The sequence below is a fragment of the Fringilla coelebs genome (assembly GCF_963513975.1).
Source record: "Fringilla coelebs genome assembly, chromosome: 9".
Lineage (NCBI taxonomy): Eukaryota > Metazoa > Chordata > Aves > Passeriformes > Fringillidae > Fringilla > Fringilla coelebs.
Genome location: NC_140067.1, coordinates 12,285,684 through 12,303,082, shown reverse-complemented (window position 1 = coordinate 12,303,082; position 17,399 = coordinate 12,285,684). Strand labels below are relative to the sequence as shown.

General features: G+C 38.9%; 1 protein-coding gene across 1 annotated transcript in view; it reads left to right on the top strand.

The window, feature by feature from the left end:
* Positions 1 to 1,579: 1,579 nt before the first annotated feature.
* LOC311156797 (vitellogenin-1-like) overlaps positions 1,580 to 17,399 on the top strand; it is a gene marked incomplete at both ends in the record, with an annotated part of 42,855 nt that continues 27,035 nt past the window's right edge. Inside the window, 13 exons of the mRNA XM_084211038.1 lie at positions 1,580 to 1,619; positions 1,932 to 1,952; positions 2,177 to 2,328; positions 4,727 to 4,978; positions 7,129 to 7,290; positions 7,987 to 8,138; positions 10,794 to 10,944; positions 11,044 to 11,201; positions 11,302 to 11,467; positions 12,529 to 12,651; positions 14,209 to 14,427; positions 16,486 to 16,703; positions 16,783 to 16,880. Coding sequence (XP_084067164.1) covers positions 1,580 to 1,619; positions 1,932 to 1,952; positions 2,177 to 2,328; positions 4,727 to 4,978; positions 7,129 to 7,290; positions 7,987 to 8,138; positions 10,794 to 10,944; positions 11,044 to 11,201; positions 11,302 to 11,467; positions 12,529 to 12,651; positions 14,209 to 14,427; positions 16,486 to 16,703; positions 16,783 to 16,880 — 1,912 coding nt within the window. The remainder of the gene's footprint in view (positions 1,620 to 1,931; positions 1,953 to 2,176; positions 2,329 to 4,726; positions 4,979 to 7,128; positions 7,291 to 7,986; positions 8,139 to 10,793; positions 10,945 to 11,043; positions 11,202 to 11,301; positions 11,468 to 12,528; positions 12,652 to 14,208; positions 14,428 to 16,485; positions 16,704 to 16,782; positions 16,881 to 17,399) is intronic.

Below are 17,399 nucleotides of genomic sequence, written 5' to 3'. Positions count from 1 at the left end.
ATTTGTCTACTATATACTTAAATATTTTACTAGACAGATTTCATTTCAGGGAAGGTCTGACTGCCCACACAATTCTGCATCAGTCCCTTCACGAAGGAAAGCTGTGATACTAAAATCCTCAAGATTTCAGGAGGTCCTGGTAGTGAAGGAGCCCTTATTTGACTCCTGGTGGAGCAATGATGGAGTAGAGGGACCATGCAACTGCATCCCTGACTCCAGCCCAGGTGCCCTGGCACCACAACAGTGAACTTCAGTATTCCTCAGTCAGGTGGCATCACTCCAAGTAAATGGAGCAATAATGTAAAGGACTGTTTGATGGGGCCTGCAGTAAATGTGTCTTCAGGCCTGAAGGTGAAGACCACAGGACCTGGGTTTAAGTTTCTCTCCTTTCTCCTCCCAGATGGACTGCGCCAGCAGAGAAATCCTTGTTCCCCTCCTGGAGGATAAAGCCTGGCTGCCTCAGCGCAGTGTTTGCTGTGTTGCACCTTCCACAGCCTCATGGAAATACCAGGTAGACATTCCTGAGCTCTCCTTCCTGCCCCCTCAGTAACCTTTGTATGCAGGTGCTTTTTTACATGCTATTTAATTTATCAGTTGAACAAAAGACAAGTTTAAATTCAAAGTAAATGTTAAACACTTGCAAAAAAAAAATACATGTAATTGAAGTTAGGGAGCAAACTCCCTCCTGACATGGTTTTACTAAGGATTGATCTAAATGTTATTGCTGCAAGTGGGAAATTCTGGATCTATTTCCTCAAGTGGGACTGCAGGAAAAGCCCCATGAGAACCTACTGAGAAGTTCCCAATGGTCCAAACTCACTGATATCCGGCTGGAAATTCAACTCACTTCTTATTAGATTCTTCTTATAAACAAAAAGATTAATTTCCCTCGTGTCTTCTTAGTATAAGCTTTCACTGTTGACCACAGGCTAATGTGATGGTCATACTGACAAGTTTTGTCTTTCCAGGAGTGGGTAACAAGGTATGCTTGCAAAGACAGACATGGAAGGTAGCGCAGAAAGGCAGTTTCTCATTGCATGCCTATCAGCTGTAAGGTGTCTCAAGCCTGAATCTGTAAAATCAACCACAAATTCTTCTCTAAAAGTAGAGTTTCAATGTGGGCAAATTTTGTCTCCCAAGCAGTGACCCTTATGAAGGACAAAATATCAGGAGATTGAAGACATGACTGGAAAAAAGCTAAAGGAACTATATTTGCATAATTCAAATTTTAGTGCTTTTTTTTTACTGTATTAATAAAATGTAGAGAAATGGAGGACAATAGAAAGCAGGATATTTTTAAAATAAAATCTCTTTTCCAGAATATACCTGCCAAGGTGTCCTGCTGAATTTCAAAGGGCTCACAAACATGGTGAACTGTATAGAAAGTAAGGTAGCTGAACTCATGAGGTGATTTGAAGTTGTCAGCATTCATGACCTCAGAAATGTTTATTTTTTGATTGATCAATATGCATTCTAGAATGCACTTATTTGTCAAACTAACATGCCAAAAGAAACATGTGATATCACATGCCTTTATAAAAGAGAAACCCATCTCATTCACCTCTACTTTACCCCCATCATGAGGGGCTTGATATTAGCCCTGGTTTTAACCCTGGTGGGTAAGTATCTAACTTATGTGCTTTGATAAATTTAAAATTCTATATTCAGGAAAAGGTTTCAGAACCTAAATATAGTTCACTGGCAGACATGAATTTTACCATGTTGCAGAAAAAAAATTTCATTACTTCTTTTGTTGCTTAAAGAAAAAAAAGACATTTGGCTGGTGCTGAAATAGAAGTAAAGTTAATTAGAAAGGGTTATGCTATATGTGCAAGATGAGATATAGCCTTTTATACTACAGTGCATTCACATTTTGGAGTTGTTTTTTTTTCTTTGTCATTTCATTCCTCTATTTTTTTCTTCCCTTTCAGGGAGCCAGCATCTTAATTACCGTAAGTAATTTTCCTATTAACTAATATAATTATAATGAGTGAAATTAAAAATAAAATCTGAAAAGTGTATCAATGTTTAATATAGCTTTACAACAGCTAATTTAGTTCAGGTGCAATGCAAAATGAACAAATTTGTCTTTTTTTGTTCCATACATTCTAATGCGGGTACTTTAATATGTTCTGTACATTGTGTATAATATTTTATGGGAACCATTTCTTTGCAGAACCTGATTTCAGTGAAAACAAGGTTTATACATTTGATTATGAAACCACACTTCTCAGTGGACTTCCAGAGAAAGGACTTGCAAGAGCTGGAATAAGAATAAGAAGTAAAGTGGAAATTAGTGGTATTGGGCCAAAACTTTGTCTAATTAGGGTAAGAAAATGTATTCAATTTGAAAGGTAAAATTCTCATCATACTGAGCTTCTTTTTTAAGCTTTTGTGAAGTTATTAGGTTTCATCTTGTGTTGTGCTTACTCAGGGATAATGTAACTAACACTGTTATTTTTTATACAGTGCCCTAAATTCTATTTGCACTTTGCAAGGTAATTCTCAGCTCAAGCCAACCTTGGGCTTGAAGGATTTCTTCTGCTTTGTGGTCAGGAAAACAATGGAATATAATTTGAAATGCACAATTATTTATTACTAGATCAATCCAATTGTTTCAAACTGTACAACCTAGGATTACTTAATCAACTGATTTCATAACCAGCAGACAAAAGGTAATAAAACACGAAACAGCAGTTGCATGTGATTCAATATTTATCATAATTAATGTCATCCTTCTTTTTTTCTGAAGGGTCCTGAGTGACATTCTTTGTCATCCTCAATTTCATGTTTTTGCTGCTTGCTGAGTAATTACTGAGGGTTTTGATTATGTGAAGTATACTTTTGTCTTTAGCCTATGTGTGCTTATAATGATTGTAGAGAAAGGGACACCTCAATTGCTTTACACAAACTCCACTTAGCCACATAGTCTGTGTATTGGCATATTGAAAACTTTAGGTTAAAAAACTGGTGGCTGTCTAATAAATGACTGTAAATGTTGTAGCCTTCCAGCCTGAATTAGCCTGCTGCTCTTAAGAATTTTTGTAAGTTCAAATTATAATAGATCTAAATGGGAAATATTGCTTTTCCATGACATTTGTAAGGGGATGGATGTCAAAACAAAAAAAGCTAAGGAAAAAAGAGTCACGTATCTGGTGTGGTGAGTAGAAAGCTTCCCTCCCAGAAAAGAGCCAGAAGCAGTCTTGTCCTTATCCCAGATCCTCCTTCATTCCTGCCTAAATGGCTCTTGGTGTGCCAGGGTGAGTCTTCACCAAAAATTGACTCCTGCTCTCTAAAACTTTCTAACATAATTTTACCGGTGTTACTGCATTTGTGAAAAGTTTCCATTTCAGAAATAATTTCAGGCAAGAAAAGGAGAAAAGGAAAAAAATCATAACTTTTTGGGCAAGTTCTAAGCTAAAGGTAATAGTACATTTATTCCCTTCTTCTCTGGGAAAAGTTTATTTTGCTGCTGTTATATTTAAATTAGACAGTTTGGAGAGATAGTTCAGGGAATTAAACTTTCATCTGCAGCCTACTAGTTCACATTCAGCCTAAACAAAAAGCTGTGCTCCCTGGGCAGTTTCCAGCTGACAATTTTTTCATCACAAACCAACAAGTAAGAATTGCCAGCTGTGTTCAAAACCAAGCAGACAGCCTAAGTCCTGCCTGGGCCCCAAGGGCTGGGGAAAACTACCTCGCCCTGACCCTGCAGAGCAGTCCCAAACCTGCCTGTATGCAATATGCCAGAAGCATGTCCAAGAGGCAGCATGAGGGATTTACTCTCTAACAGCCTTCCCTGTAAGCTTCAGTTACTGGAGTTGGCAGTGATCTCCACCAACAATAACAAAAATAAATATGAAAGTGCAGTCTCCAGTGATTTGCTGTATGAGGATTTAGTTTGTGTGGCTTTTTGAGAAATTAATCCGTGTCTTGCACCACATCGCCAGCCTGAGGTGTCAGAGAAAAGTCTCTTTAAATTGTCAAAATATATAGAAGGGAAGGGTCCTCTGAGAAACTAAGCTAAACATGCCCGCTCTCTGGGGTAGGAATTTTTCAAGTTATGCATAGTTTAGCAGAAGTTTCTGCTTGTTTGGATGTGCCCCATGTTGAGGCTGGAGCATGAAGTGCACAGTGAGGTTGGAGCCAGTGCCTCAGCCTTTGGTTCCACAGCAAAACGTGTAGGGAAGGACAATTTCTGTAACCTGCTGTCCACTGCTCAAACTAATTCTGCATGTCTGGCTGGCCTAGAGGCCATGTGTTTATTAGTTTCAGATTGCTGCCTGCGCTCTGTGACCCCAGTGAGGGAAATGACAAAGTTCACAACAGGAGTTAATGATGCTTTATGCAACATTAACTTTCTCCTGCAATTTCCTGCAGATCTTCCATACTACTTTTTTCGGGTAGCAACCTGCTGCATGTGGCTCTTCTCTGGCTCATTTCTCTGCACAAGTCAACCTTTGGCAATATGGATTGTCTATGAAACAGGACAGAGTGCAGTGGCTGTGGAAATATCAGCCCTTTGCAGTGCTCTCTTTCATTATATATACAGAAATAGATGCAATCGACTCTGGTTACGCTAAATGACAACTTCCAAGTTTCCCCTTTGAAGAAGCTTTGTGTTATTTAAAAGCTTATTTTTGATGTGATTGAAGCTCTAGATGCTTCTGTGTAACTGGGGAAAAAAACAACCTGAAAGAGGAGTTTTATTCCCCCTTTGCTGTAGGTTCACTCGGTCGAAGCCGCAGAGTACAACGGCGCCTGGCCCACGAGCTCCTTCTCACGATCCCTGAAACTGACCCAGGTCCTCACTGGGCAGCTCAGCAACCCCATCAAGTTTGAGTACAGCAATGGCCACGTTGGGAACATTATGGCTCCTGATTCTGTCTCGGATGATGGTCTGAACATCTACAGAGGGATTATGAACGTGCTGGAGCTGAGCATAAAGAAGTCGCAGAATTCATACAGTCTGCAGGAGGTGAGTTTTGGGTTTGGCCATTGTGGTGCCTTTGTAAATAAATAAACTTTCACTCCAGAGTCTTCTACTGCATTTTCTGTATTCATCCTTGACATAAACTTCACTTATATGAAAGGCCTAAGCTTGGGAGATCATCATTAAGTTGCATATGGGACAACATTTGGTGGAGATGTACTTAAACAGGACAGCAGAAGAGCATAGTTTTAAACTGGTTAATGAAAGTATTTCAGAAAATACATTTGCAGAATTAAACCCTTGGAAAATCTGGCTTGTGATTCCAGGGAAAGTAAACTGTGAAAGATGAAGCCTACATTAAATGGGAGCACTGTATAAAACATGCTTGAAAATACAGTTTAATATTAAAGTCAAAATAACAGTGATTCGACTTTTTCTACCAATCATATATACTTTAATCTCTTCTAGCTCCTCTTTTAGGAAGAAAATAGTATGTATGTCATAACATTACCATAACAGCTTTGACAGATGCAGTTGATGCTCTGTTGAAATTTCCACTGTTTTTCAAGTTTTAATATATTAGTCAAGGTCAATCATCTGATATTACTATTCACACAGAAATTGCAATGTGTTTAGTTTTTGTGAAACCATATTTACATTGATTAGACTACATTCAATTCAGAGATCGGCAAAAACCTTGAAATTATTATACTTTCATGTTATTTCTGTTGGAACTATAGACCAGAGTAACTCCAATTTTTTTTTTAATTTATTTTTACATAAGTAGAGTTGTTTCTGGGAAAGGAGCTAGATGATTTAATTTTTTGCACACTGTTTGCTGCACATAAAAATCTGTGTGGTGCTGTTGGATATTCTGCAACACTGTTTTCTCATATCTAGTTTCACATCTTAATTCTTCCTAATTCAGTTAGCAATATGTTCTACTCTCACCACTAGGCAGTAGATGTGACTTCACCTTCTGGAATAATTTCCAAGTTTTCTTTGGTTTTCTCAGACAGCAACTGATTAATGAGCTTTGGCACCCATGCTTGACAATCTTGAGTCACTCTGCTAAGGAAGATAAACACTATTAGTCCCAAAATCTGAGCTGCAGAGAGGTTTAAAGGACTAAGCTGGGCAGGTGTACGTGCCATGCTGTGGGTTCAGGGGGTCTGAGCCAGCCACAAACCGCGCACAGCCGTGCAGTTCAGCTGGGCAGGAGTCTGCTCCATCCCACCAAACCCTCTGGACGCTCCAATCTAAACTCTGGATGTCTCCACCCTGCCCTGCAGTGTGCAGATACCCACACCTGTATTTGCACAGTGCAAGGCTTCCAGAAAGCTTGGGCAGCTCCTATTTCTAGCCTTTACCAGAGACACTGTCTCAGGGAATTCTGCTCAGCTGAAGATGAAGTGGGTACATCTTCCTTCCTTAACACCATGTGACCATTTCTCTGCTCTCACATAGCCCAGAGCTGGTCTCTGCACTAGCTATGCTATAAATAACAATAATAAAAAATCGGGGAAAATAACTCTTCCTCCTAAAATGCAATCAAGCATTTTTCCTCTACAAAAGTCTCACTGACTGTGGAGACTTAAAAGCTCTTATAAATGTATATGCTCAAAATATTATTGAAGAGCTCAGCTAAAACTGAAGATCCACAACCAAAACTCTGTTATCCTTATTTTTTTTTTTTTAATTATTGCTGGTCATATTGTGACAGATCACCTGATATTGCAAGGCCTCTTCTATAGGCATTTGTAAGCTCTCTGTAAAAGCAAGTTTTGAGGGCAGAATGTCATCTCCAGCCTTGAAATACTGTGCTGTTAAGACTTCATTCTGAGTGATCAAATCATTTTGACACTTTTTTTATTAATATTTTCTCAAAACATATTTCATAATCAACAGCTCTAACTGAAAATTATCGCTCCCCTTTCCTGAGGCTCCGAGTGAAACTTTGGGGAGATTTAGTTCTCTCTGTTTAGCTCTGATTTGGTTTACTGAAAACTGTACTTGTAAAAAAGAGATTAAAGTAATGATCATTGCAATTTTCCTCCTGAAGAATATAAGGAAAAATAAAGCGTTCACTTCCATTAGTAATTTTGAAAATGCAGAATTAAACAGGAAATTTCATTAGGTGAAGTGAAGCTTTGCATAATAGTGACTTTCTCTGATCCTGTTCTGATTTTTGCCAGGCTGGGATTGGAGGTATTTGTAACACAACATATGCAATCCAGGAAAACAAGAGAGCAAATCTAGTCTATGTTACCAAATCCAAGGACCTGGACAGCTGTGAAAAGAAAGTTCAAATTGTCACAGGTTCAGCATACACCCATCCATGCAAGGCCTGCCAGCAGGTAATTCAGAGTGGTATTATGTGTAAGTATTTTAAATTCTTATGCAGAACACCATTTATATCCACACAATTTCTTAATTTTAAATACTAAAAGTAAGGGGAAAATCAGACCTGCTTTATCCAGTTGTCATGATTTTCTTTCTGTATGAAAATGATCCCACAGAGAAGGAGAGGTCTGGGCTGCCCACTGTAATGTACTGCAAGCACATTTCAGCTAGCTCAAGCTAGCTGGCTTGGAAACCATTAATTATCAGCATGAGTTAATTCACCTACTCTGTTGAGTAAAATAAATAGTCACGATGTCCATTTTCTGCTATTCAAGACAGGTACTGCTGAATTTTATTATAATCCTGTCTTTGAAATAAAAAATTGTGTGGTTTATGCAGCTGCTCTCCTCAGAAAAATGTGTCTGCTTCTAGAGGGAATGACCAATTACTTAGATTTGGGAAAAGGGAAAAGCAGCTAACACTTCTCAGCAGTAGAAGTAACGGAGACAGGCAGCCTGCCTGACCTCTCCCATGGAAGTGAGTGCACGGAATTCACATTGATTGCTCTTATGGCCAATGAACAAAACAGCCCTGGAAAACAAATGGGTTGAAGTGGGTGATGTAATAGTCTCTAGTCACAGAATTTCAAAGTTCAATGACTTTTTATTTCCTTTGTTTCATTGTTGTTTTTTTTTTTTTATATTATAAAGAGGAACAAGAATTCTCGTGCAACTGCTACTTACAATTACAAAATTAAATATACACGTAGTGAAGCTGTAATTACGCAAGCTGATGTCGAGGAAATCCACCAGTTTGCACCCTTCAATGAGATAACAGGAGGAAATGCTATTGTAGAAGCAAGGTACTGTACATATTCCTTTAATTCAGCAACCCAGTAATCTGAGTGAAGTTCTGTAAGTGAAATAAATCCTTTATTTCCACAGCCTATTGTTTGCCAGTATTTAATTACATAAAATCCCAAACAGCTCATAAAAACAACCTTCACTGTTAGTTGAAAATCTGAAACATGCACATCACTATCCAAATTTTGTTAGCTAAACTTGGCAGGACTCGACTATTTTATTTCTCAGGGATATTTGATTTATGCCGTAAAAGCCAAAACAAATGTAATTCCATCTGAGAAATTGTGAACTAATATATCTGAAGCAAAATACTTTGAAAGACAGTTACTCAGGAAAGAGAGTTCCCTGGAAAATAATAATGCATTAAGAGATCCTTGGAGACTAATTCATAAAAAACTTTGGATTCCTAAATACCATGGGCAGCTTGCAAATCTCCCATCAGAACTGTTTCTTGATAGGAAATTGGGTTTTATTGCAAAACAATTGGGCACAAGACATGTTAAATGCATTTGCTTTTTCGCAGCAAATTTTGCATATTTTTTGAAGAAATTTGGGGCAAAACACGAATATGTTTGTCTATGAAATTGTCTTCCTAGCTCAAGCACTCAAACTTTCAGTATTTGTAATTTTTTTCATCTATCAAATTCTTTTATTGAAAAAATTCTCAGTTACTTATTTAATTATGGACTGTAGATAGGAGTGCCCTACTGAAGGGAGAGGCTTTTTGCATAAATGTCGCAGTGCAGAAGGGGTTCTTTGATCCCACTCTACAGCTGCTGTAATCTTCATTGCTCCATGAGCTTCTGCAAGCATCTATTGAAAACAGCAATATCAGAAAGTTCGTGTCAGTAACTGACTGATTAACTTCATATACATAATGAACCTGTTCAATTTTGCTAACCAAACAAAATTAAGCCAAAAAAAAAAAAAAGTGAAAGTTGCTGTACTATCTTATGCAATCAAGGTGCAGATAGACACAATTGCAGTGTTTTTGATGAAATTATAAGGTTTTGTGAGTCATCATTGTTCTGGAGACAATGGATTCATGATGCTTTACACTCTCCTTGTGCAGCCTATAGAGATTGTCTTCAGTAAGGTCTTTCTCAGCTCTCAGAAGGGAAGTACCTTTACTTTTCCCATTTTCTCTGCATTTTTATCATTACCCAGCTGAAGGGGACAAATATAAGATAGTTGGGAAGATGTGACTATCTCACTCAAGTCTTCAGAAGTTATTTCCACAATGCATTCTCTGTTAAAAAAAAAGTAATCTATCAAGGCATCAGGAGCTGAGTTTTCAGACCTGCTCAGCATAAGACTTTTGCAGCACCTTTCAAGGCCAAGAGTGGTTTCACCACTGTTTCACCATTTTAATCCTATCTTTAGCATTCATTTGCTCTTCTCTTCAGAATACAGCATTTTCCCTTCTATTCTAGGCAGATATATCTCTTTCCAAAACAATGAAAATGAAGATATAATAGATTCATCATGATTCAAAAGGGGGAGTTAAATCTGCCTGAGTGTACCTGATGTTACATTTTGTGACCCAAAAGCCTTTTCAATAATATTGTATAAAATTTCAAGAGAGAAAAAAATCTCTACTGATTCTGTAGCAGTTTCTATTCAAATTCCAGTGGCTTGTCTGTAAAGCAGTTATATGCTATTTTTCTGCAGCAGTTCTCTGCAATCCATATGGAAGGAGTGAATAGAAATGATACAGAAGATCATAGAGATTCCAAAATAAACACACCAATTTTCTACAGAGATTTTGAGAGACTCTGTAGTATAGCAATATTGCTTTTGGAATGTTTTCAGTTGTTCAGTACAAATACCTAACTTTATTATAGTGTCCTAGATGACCCATTTTAAACATAATTGGTAGGATAGGCTGCATCTCTTTAGCTGAAAATGTAAAAGATAGCAAATATTTACAAAGACAGCTTCTCATTGGAATTATTCTTAATAACAAATGATGAAGGTTTGTTGCTTCTTGAAAAGTTTTCAAAAGGTTGAGCACTTTTCCAAAGACTAATCCTGAATTTATGTGGCCCTTTTCTTTTAAAATCCAGTCTAAAGCTTCATGAGAGCCTTCTTTTGTAGTCCCCAGGATATTCGGCTTACCAAACAAAATGGGGAGGGAATTGTAATAGTTCAAGTAAAAAGATTGTAGCATTTCTTATTGTATCTAAAAACTTTCAATTCCATTTGAAGCTTCCAAGAGAGACACAGACACAGAACAGCTTTCATGAGCTTCTTAAAATGTTTAAATTAAATTACAATTTCTGAACAAGTTTCCCATCAGTGTTTTTCTAGAGTCCATAGTTTACTCCTTAAGATGCAACAAATACTTCCTGTACTACAAGTACTTCAGGCCACAGCCTCTCACCTCCGTCTCCTTCTGTAAATCCTCAACCCAGTTTTTCCCAAAGGAAGGCAAAGGCCGGCTCTGCTCTGACCCCTGTAGTGCAAGTGGACACCTTCTCAGAGTATGGCTCTGAGCAGCATGTCCAAATGCATCTGGCTATAAAAGCCCTCAACAACAAAACCTTTTGTAGCTACATTGCAATATGGGGAAGCAGAATTATTGGGGTGTTTGGTTTTTTTTAGTTTGTACCCTGCATCTTGTGATTTTTTCTTCCTGGGGTTCTCCATTCCAGGCAGAAACTTGTCTTGACTGATGTGCAGAAGCAGAGGGCAGAGGTCCCCTCAAAAGAGTTCCAGAATCGTGGTTCTCTTCAGTATCAGTTTGGCAGTGAATTGCTTCAGCTTCCTGTCCACTTATTCAAAATAAAAGATGTGGAAAGCCAGGTAAAGCCCAGCCACTGGGCAGATTCTTTATTGGAGATTTAAATCCCTGCATGTGGGAAACAACACATGTGAGCTTTCTGCATTTTCATCTTTCTGCAGATAGAGGAAAGCCTGCAAGAATTAGTAGAGGCCACCTCTGACCAGCTTCCCAGTGATGCACCAGCAAAAGCTCTCAAGCTTCTGCACCTCTTCCGTGCAGCGAACGAGGAGAATTACGAATCGGTGTGGAAGCGGTTCTCCAACCGGCCAGCCTACAGGTACAGGCAATAAAGGTGCTGCTGCTTCTGCTGGAGACCCTCTGGGATCCCTGTGTTCAGAGGCAGACTTGGAAAATGCTGCTTGCCTTTCCCACTGCAGGCGCCACATTTTGGATATCATTCCGGCTGTGGCCGGTCACCGAGCACTCAGGTTCCTGCGGCACAAAATGGAAAGGCAGGAGCTCACCAGCTGGGAAGTGACTCAAACAGTGCTTGTGGCTCTGCACTCCAGCACTCCAACTCGGGACGTGATGGAGGAGGCAACGGTAGGGTTCTCTAAACACTCTCAGACCACTCTGCTGATTCTAGCATCTGTTGTATTTATTCTTTTGACAAGATAGCAAAGGCTTTGAAAAGATAAAGGTTTTATATCCTCTAGCGAGGTTGAAAGGACTTTGTTTCCTGAGTGTCTTAAGGGGAGAAGAATGCAAATCAAAAGGCCAAAAATGAGTCTGGAATGAAACAGACTAAAACACCCCTCAAGGACAGAGGTTATTGCTGCAAACAGTGGCTTCTAGTCTCTCTTTTTCCAAATGTACTTTATAGTTACATCAGTTCTCTGACTGTCTACAAAGACAAGGGAGCAAGAAATACATATTTGTTATATCCACATATTTGTCCTATTTGTCCTAGAAGGATGGCTGTGAATTTGAGAAGATCTGTCAAAACCAAGGAATTATGTCAATGTGAAGGCCATGTAGGAGGAAGTCTAATTATTTTTGCAATTTTTTCTGTACATGCAGGCTTTAATCCCAGTCTCAGATGCAAGAACTTTTCTCTGTCTATCCTAAGTAGAGATGATGAACCCCAGACTAGAGTTTCTCCCCCAGTGAAAGCCCTGACAGCCCAGCTGTTACTGTGTGCTGGTGCTCTGCTTCCCACACAAGAAACCAGTGGGCTAATGCCTCCTGTCAGCTCCTGCATTTATAAAAGGTGTTCCTGTCTGCCCAAGTAGTGAGGTCCATTCTGAATAAATCTCAAATTCATTGTACCTATAGCTGAGGCAATCACAAAACATGATGAATGTTTCTTCAATAATGTGCATTTTTCCATTCCATGACTGGGTGATTTCTTCCCTTTGGATTGTAGACTATGCCAAATTTAAATGTGAAACACTGTAAAAGAGACAGATCTGCCTTCCAGATGTTATTTGCTATTACTTTACAATTACACTGTCAAATGCAGCACTATCCGCAGATTAACTGAAAATCCACCAACAAAAAAAAAAAATCAAAAGCCTGGTTTTGTCTTTCATTGGGCAGAAACATATTTTTCAATAATTTTTCTCTCCATTAATGGTAGTAACAACCAGCTGCCTTCTCCCCAGCTCATAGTAAAGAGGCATTGCCCGCGCTCGAGCTCCGTGCTTGGGAAGGTTTGCCACCTCAGCTACGCGTCCCTGTGCCACAAGCAGTGCTCCTCCTCAGACTCCTGCTCCGAGTGTCTCCAGGTAACCACAGGGTTCTTTATCATTTAAAAGAAAAATTAAGCCTTGAGTTCTTTCTTCATTATTCAGAAAGCTGTATTTCGCTTCGCTACAGTGCTTCCTTTGGGGAAAGGAACCCCAGTTGGTTAAATACAGCGTTTTTATCTTTAGATTAGCACACGAAAGAGAGTGAGAGGAAGAAGCAAACAATTCATAACACTTTCTATCTGAGTGTCTCTGGGTGCTTTGTTGCCAGCTATTAATGAAGTCCCGTGACATTGCTCGAAAATACTTTAAATATCGGTATTATGTATATTTATAAATTAACTAAGTGATACAAAAGCCCGGGCTTTTGTCAGCATTAATGTAACCTAGCCAGAAGCAGAGGCCAGTCATCAATATAGGCTATAAGGTTGTTATAACAGCAGTAACACCCTCCCTGTTCTACACTGCTTTTAATCAGCAGGCCTCAAAACAATTTGAGCAGTCATTAAATAGCATTTCCCAGTTCTAAAAATGCATGTCAAGTTTTATGGAGCCAACCACTCAGCCAAGTAACAGCGAAGGAAAGAGAAATATGTGTTTAGTCTTTGGCACCCGTCAATCCACCATCCCCAGTGAGAGCAGGGCGTTCCAATTACACTGCATGCCTGACATGATGTTTTTCCTGTAATACATAGGCATGGCCAACATTCCTACATTCGTCTCCTGTGCTACAGTTGCCACCAATACTCTTGAACTAATTAAATCTGAGAAGGCCTGTGTCAAAGAATGAAAGTTCTTTCCCAAAGCAAATGATTTTTTTAGGCTTATTCAATGCATTTCCAGTGGTCCTTCATTTGATCAGTAATATCAAGTAGACTGTTTCTGCACCATCAAGGGATCCCAAATGTGTTATTTTAAAACACACATTCTGTATTGAAATTATTCTCTAACATCACAGTTGCCTTTTAGAGCCATTTTCTATCATTTAAAACTGTTACCTGTTAGTATTTAGTTCTTTGCTCTTATACAGCCTTCAGACAACTACTTCTTATCTTGCCATAATAATGGAAGTGTGATCCAGTTGCTTAAAATGAAGGCTGTAAATTACCTAATTGTTGGCAGTGATCTCATTTTCCATCTATTAATCCACACTGAAAAGGGGCTGTCATAGCTGGTTAAGGGCACCACCACTAGCCGTATCTTCAGGAATCTTTTTTAAGGGTCTGAAGGTTTAACCGTGTCTGTATTTTTGCACCTGTCTTCAACCATGAGAGAGAGAGATGCTCAAGCAGCATTATTTCAGGGTTCCCAACTTACCTTGAGAGGCAGTGGGCACTAAGTCCAAGCCATTATTTTTTCCTTTAAAATTCTTACTTGATAACTATAAGGTACAGTGAGAAGAAGCTGTTCATTGCAGCTACACTTGTTCTATGAATAAAATGTTCTATTCATCAGGAAAAATAAGAATTTGAAAATATTTTAAGTAAATGAATTGAACAAACTGAAATTATGGAAGTCAAACCCCAGAACAGGCTGGTGGATGGAATACAGATAAGAGCTGGAATTGAACTCAACAGATTTGTTTTCTTTTTTCAGCTTCTCCATGGCTTTGCAGGAGAGGCACTGAGCAAGTCTAGCACAGAAGAAATTTCCCTGGCTTTGAAAGCCCTTGGGAATGTAGGACATCCAGCCAGCATCAAGCACATCAAGAAGTTTTTGCCAGGATATGCAACCAGTGCCTCAGATTTGCCACTCAGGGTCCATGTGACTGCTGTGATGGCCCTGAAAAACATAGGCCTAAAAGACCCCAAAATGGTAAGAAAACAAAGCCTGCTTTGCCCTTGTGACTTCCACTTACAAGGCTGCTAACAGATAATGGGTGATGAGGGAAAAACAGATTATATTTTTTTCAAAGATAATATTGTTAAAAAAAAATATTTAGCCATTCCTTGGTAGGCATGTCTTATTTCTTTTGACATTAACCTCCAGTATTTCAGACTGCAACAAAAAAAATCCCATTAAAAGGATACATTCATTGTTGTTGAAGACAAATCGGTATTTCCATTGCAAACATTTCATTTCCAAGGACATTAGACAGAAAACTAAATTATTGACCCAAATGTGTTTAGTACTACTTCACCTTTGGTATGTGAGAGAACCACAAAACAAGGTTTTCAGAGAATTGACATTTAATACTGAGTGTCACATCTGATCGTAATTCAAGACCAGATTTTATTGTAAGTAGATACCAGGGGTTTGCATCCTAATTACAACTTTACAGACATTGTGTAGGCTTAAGTCATAAACAGAGCATTTACTAAATGTGACTTTTGTCCCTGAATGAGATGATTATTAGATCTCACATACAATGCCTACACCAGCACACTCTCGTGTACCACAGACATCACTTTACAATTGCTTTCACTTTGAAGCAATCTGCTCTTAAATTGAAACCTTTTCAAGCTTCTCAAAATCTTTTTCCTGATGTTGAAATTTCTTGTTTTATTTAAGTAAATTCTTAATATAAAAAAGTAAAATAAAAGCTTTCATTAACTATTCACCTACTAATCAGTATCGTGTTTCCATTATACTCATTTTTTGCATGTGCCTCCCAGTTTGAGTGCATATATTGATCCACAGACAATAGTGAGCCAGGGTATGCTTTTAACCAAAAGAATAAAGAAACAATTTAATGGAGTGTAGGAGCTGGATGGGGAAATGCAGGGGAGGGAGGGGAGAGAATTGCAAGGGTAAAAGTTGAATTATTTTCTGGGGAAGAAAAAAAGTCAATTTGGTGTTTGAGACGAACGCTGCATCTCTGATTGCTCCTTGGCCTGGCTTTACACAGGTGCCCCAGACCACTCAGTTTCATTTTCTATGCATTTTCTTCGGAGAAATTTGATCTGGAACAAATTAATGATTGTGGCCACTTTTGGGTTTTTGTTCAAAAAACAGTTCAATGCCTGGTTTGCAGCTGGGTACACACCCATATCTGGATTAAGTGTACTTAATTCATAGCCTTTTCTATTGTTTAATTTGAAAAGCCTCATTTACGCCTACTGTATATTTGTCACCTCATCTACATTGACATTTGATAATCAACATATTCAAATTCATAAAACCAGTCAGGGTTTTTCCAAAGTTTGCTGAAGTTCCCTGGGTCATTCTTCATTGCAGTTCATGGATGTGCTCTCTCCCAAGCAGGACAGGGCTGTGGAGAAGGTTTGCCAGAGCAGTGGCACATCATCCACATCCATTTTAAAGTTAGGGCCAAAGGCTCCTGTGCTCTCCTGGGAACTGCAAAGGTTCCAGTACAAAGTTGTTCTTGGTGGTGAATATTGCTGAGGGCAAACATGTCAACCACAAGTACTACTAAGGAAATTACATTTATTGCATTAAATTTTGGTTTAAGCTGCCTATATGGCATAGAGATTTCTGGTAATAAATTGGGTTTTATTTGTTTCATTTTTGCCCTGTTATTTAGCAGGAAGTACCCCAGAAGATCACATTATTAGAAATAAGTTGTAGCTTTATGTATAGGGATAGGTGATTAATGAAATGACTTCACAGGTACGTGATGGGTTCATGAAATCTCTTTTACCTAGAGTGGGATAGCTCAAAAAGGATAAAAGACTTGATGTAGAAGTTATCCAGTGAAGTTCCTTGGCTTTGATTGGTTAGGAAGTCAGACTACATTACCATAATGCCCCTTCCAGTCCTTGGACTATGAAACCACAAACAGAATTGCCATAATAATTAAATCATCCAAATTTTTACTGTGCTAGCAATGAAACAGCTCATTCACAGGTGCTGGGTGGTCATTAGCAAAATGTTCAAACATACAGTAAAACTGGGTATATCTACTATTTACAGGTCCAGGCTATTACCCTTGAGATTTTCCTGAATCAAAAAATTCATCCTCGAATCCGAATGTTGGCTGCAGCGGTTTTACTTGAAACCAAGCCAGGTCTCCCAATCGTGATGACATTAGCTGATGCTGTTCTGAAGGAGCCCAGCATGCAAGTGGCAAGTTTCATCTACTCTCACTTGAGGGCCCTGGGTAGAAGCACAGCTCCAGATCTTCAAGTGCTGTAAGGAAAATTCCTTTCCTAGGAGAAACACTTGCTGCAAGCTAATTGAAATGTTAATGTGCTCACCGAACTTTTTCAGGGGTTCTGCCTGCAGAATGGCTGTCAGAGCTCTGAGTCCCAAATTTGACAGGTCTGGATATCAGTTCAGCAAGGTCTTCCGCTTCAGCATCTTTAAAGGTAAGATCCAGAAGATTTTGTAGAAAATATACACTGGTGAATATGTGGGGAAAAAATTGTACTGTATCAGAGCCCAATTCTCCTAGCCAGCTGTTAGGCTGCATGCTGTTCCTCCATATTTTCCTATCTTCAGTGAAAAAAATATGAGAATCTCAGGCTCTCCATTTGAAGAGTTTTTATGTCCCTGTGTGTTTTGCATTGTACACTGCCAGCATGAAATTACCAGAGGGCTTGTGGGGCTCTAACCCTCCGTTTTCATTAGTCAGAGAGGCACATGCTCCTGTATCAAATGCTGTATTCTCAGTGGTGCTTAACAATTTCATACCATTGTTCAGCACCAAACAAACAGAAGGGACCTAAATTACTGCTGAAGTGGATTAATTTCTACCAGTGTTGAACACCTACAACTCTTGCTGCATCCAAATGTGATGCTAAATACTCTTCACCCCAACAATTGTGCCCAGTGAAACAGAAAACTCTGAAAACATTCAGATGTGACAATTCATTGCACCCATGAGC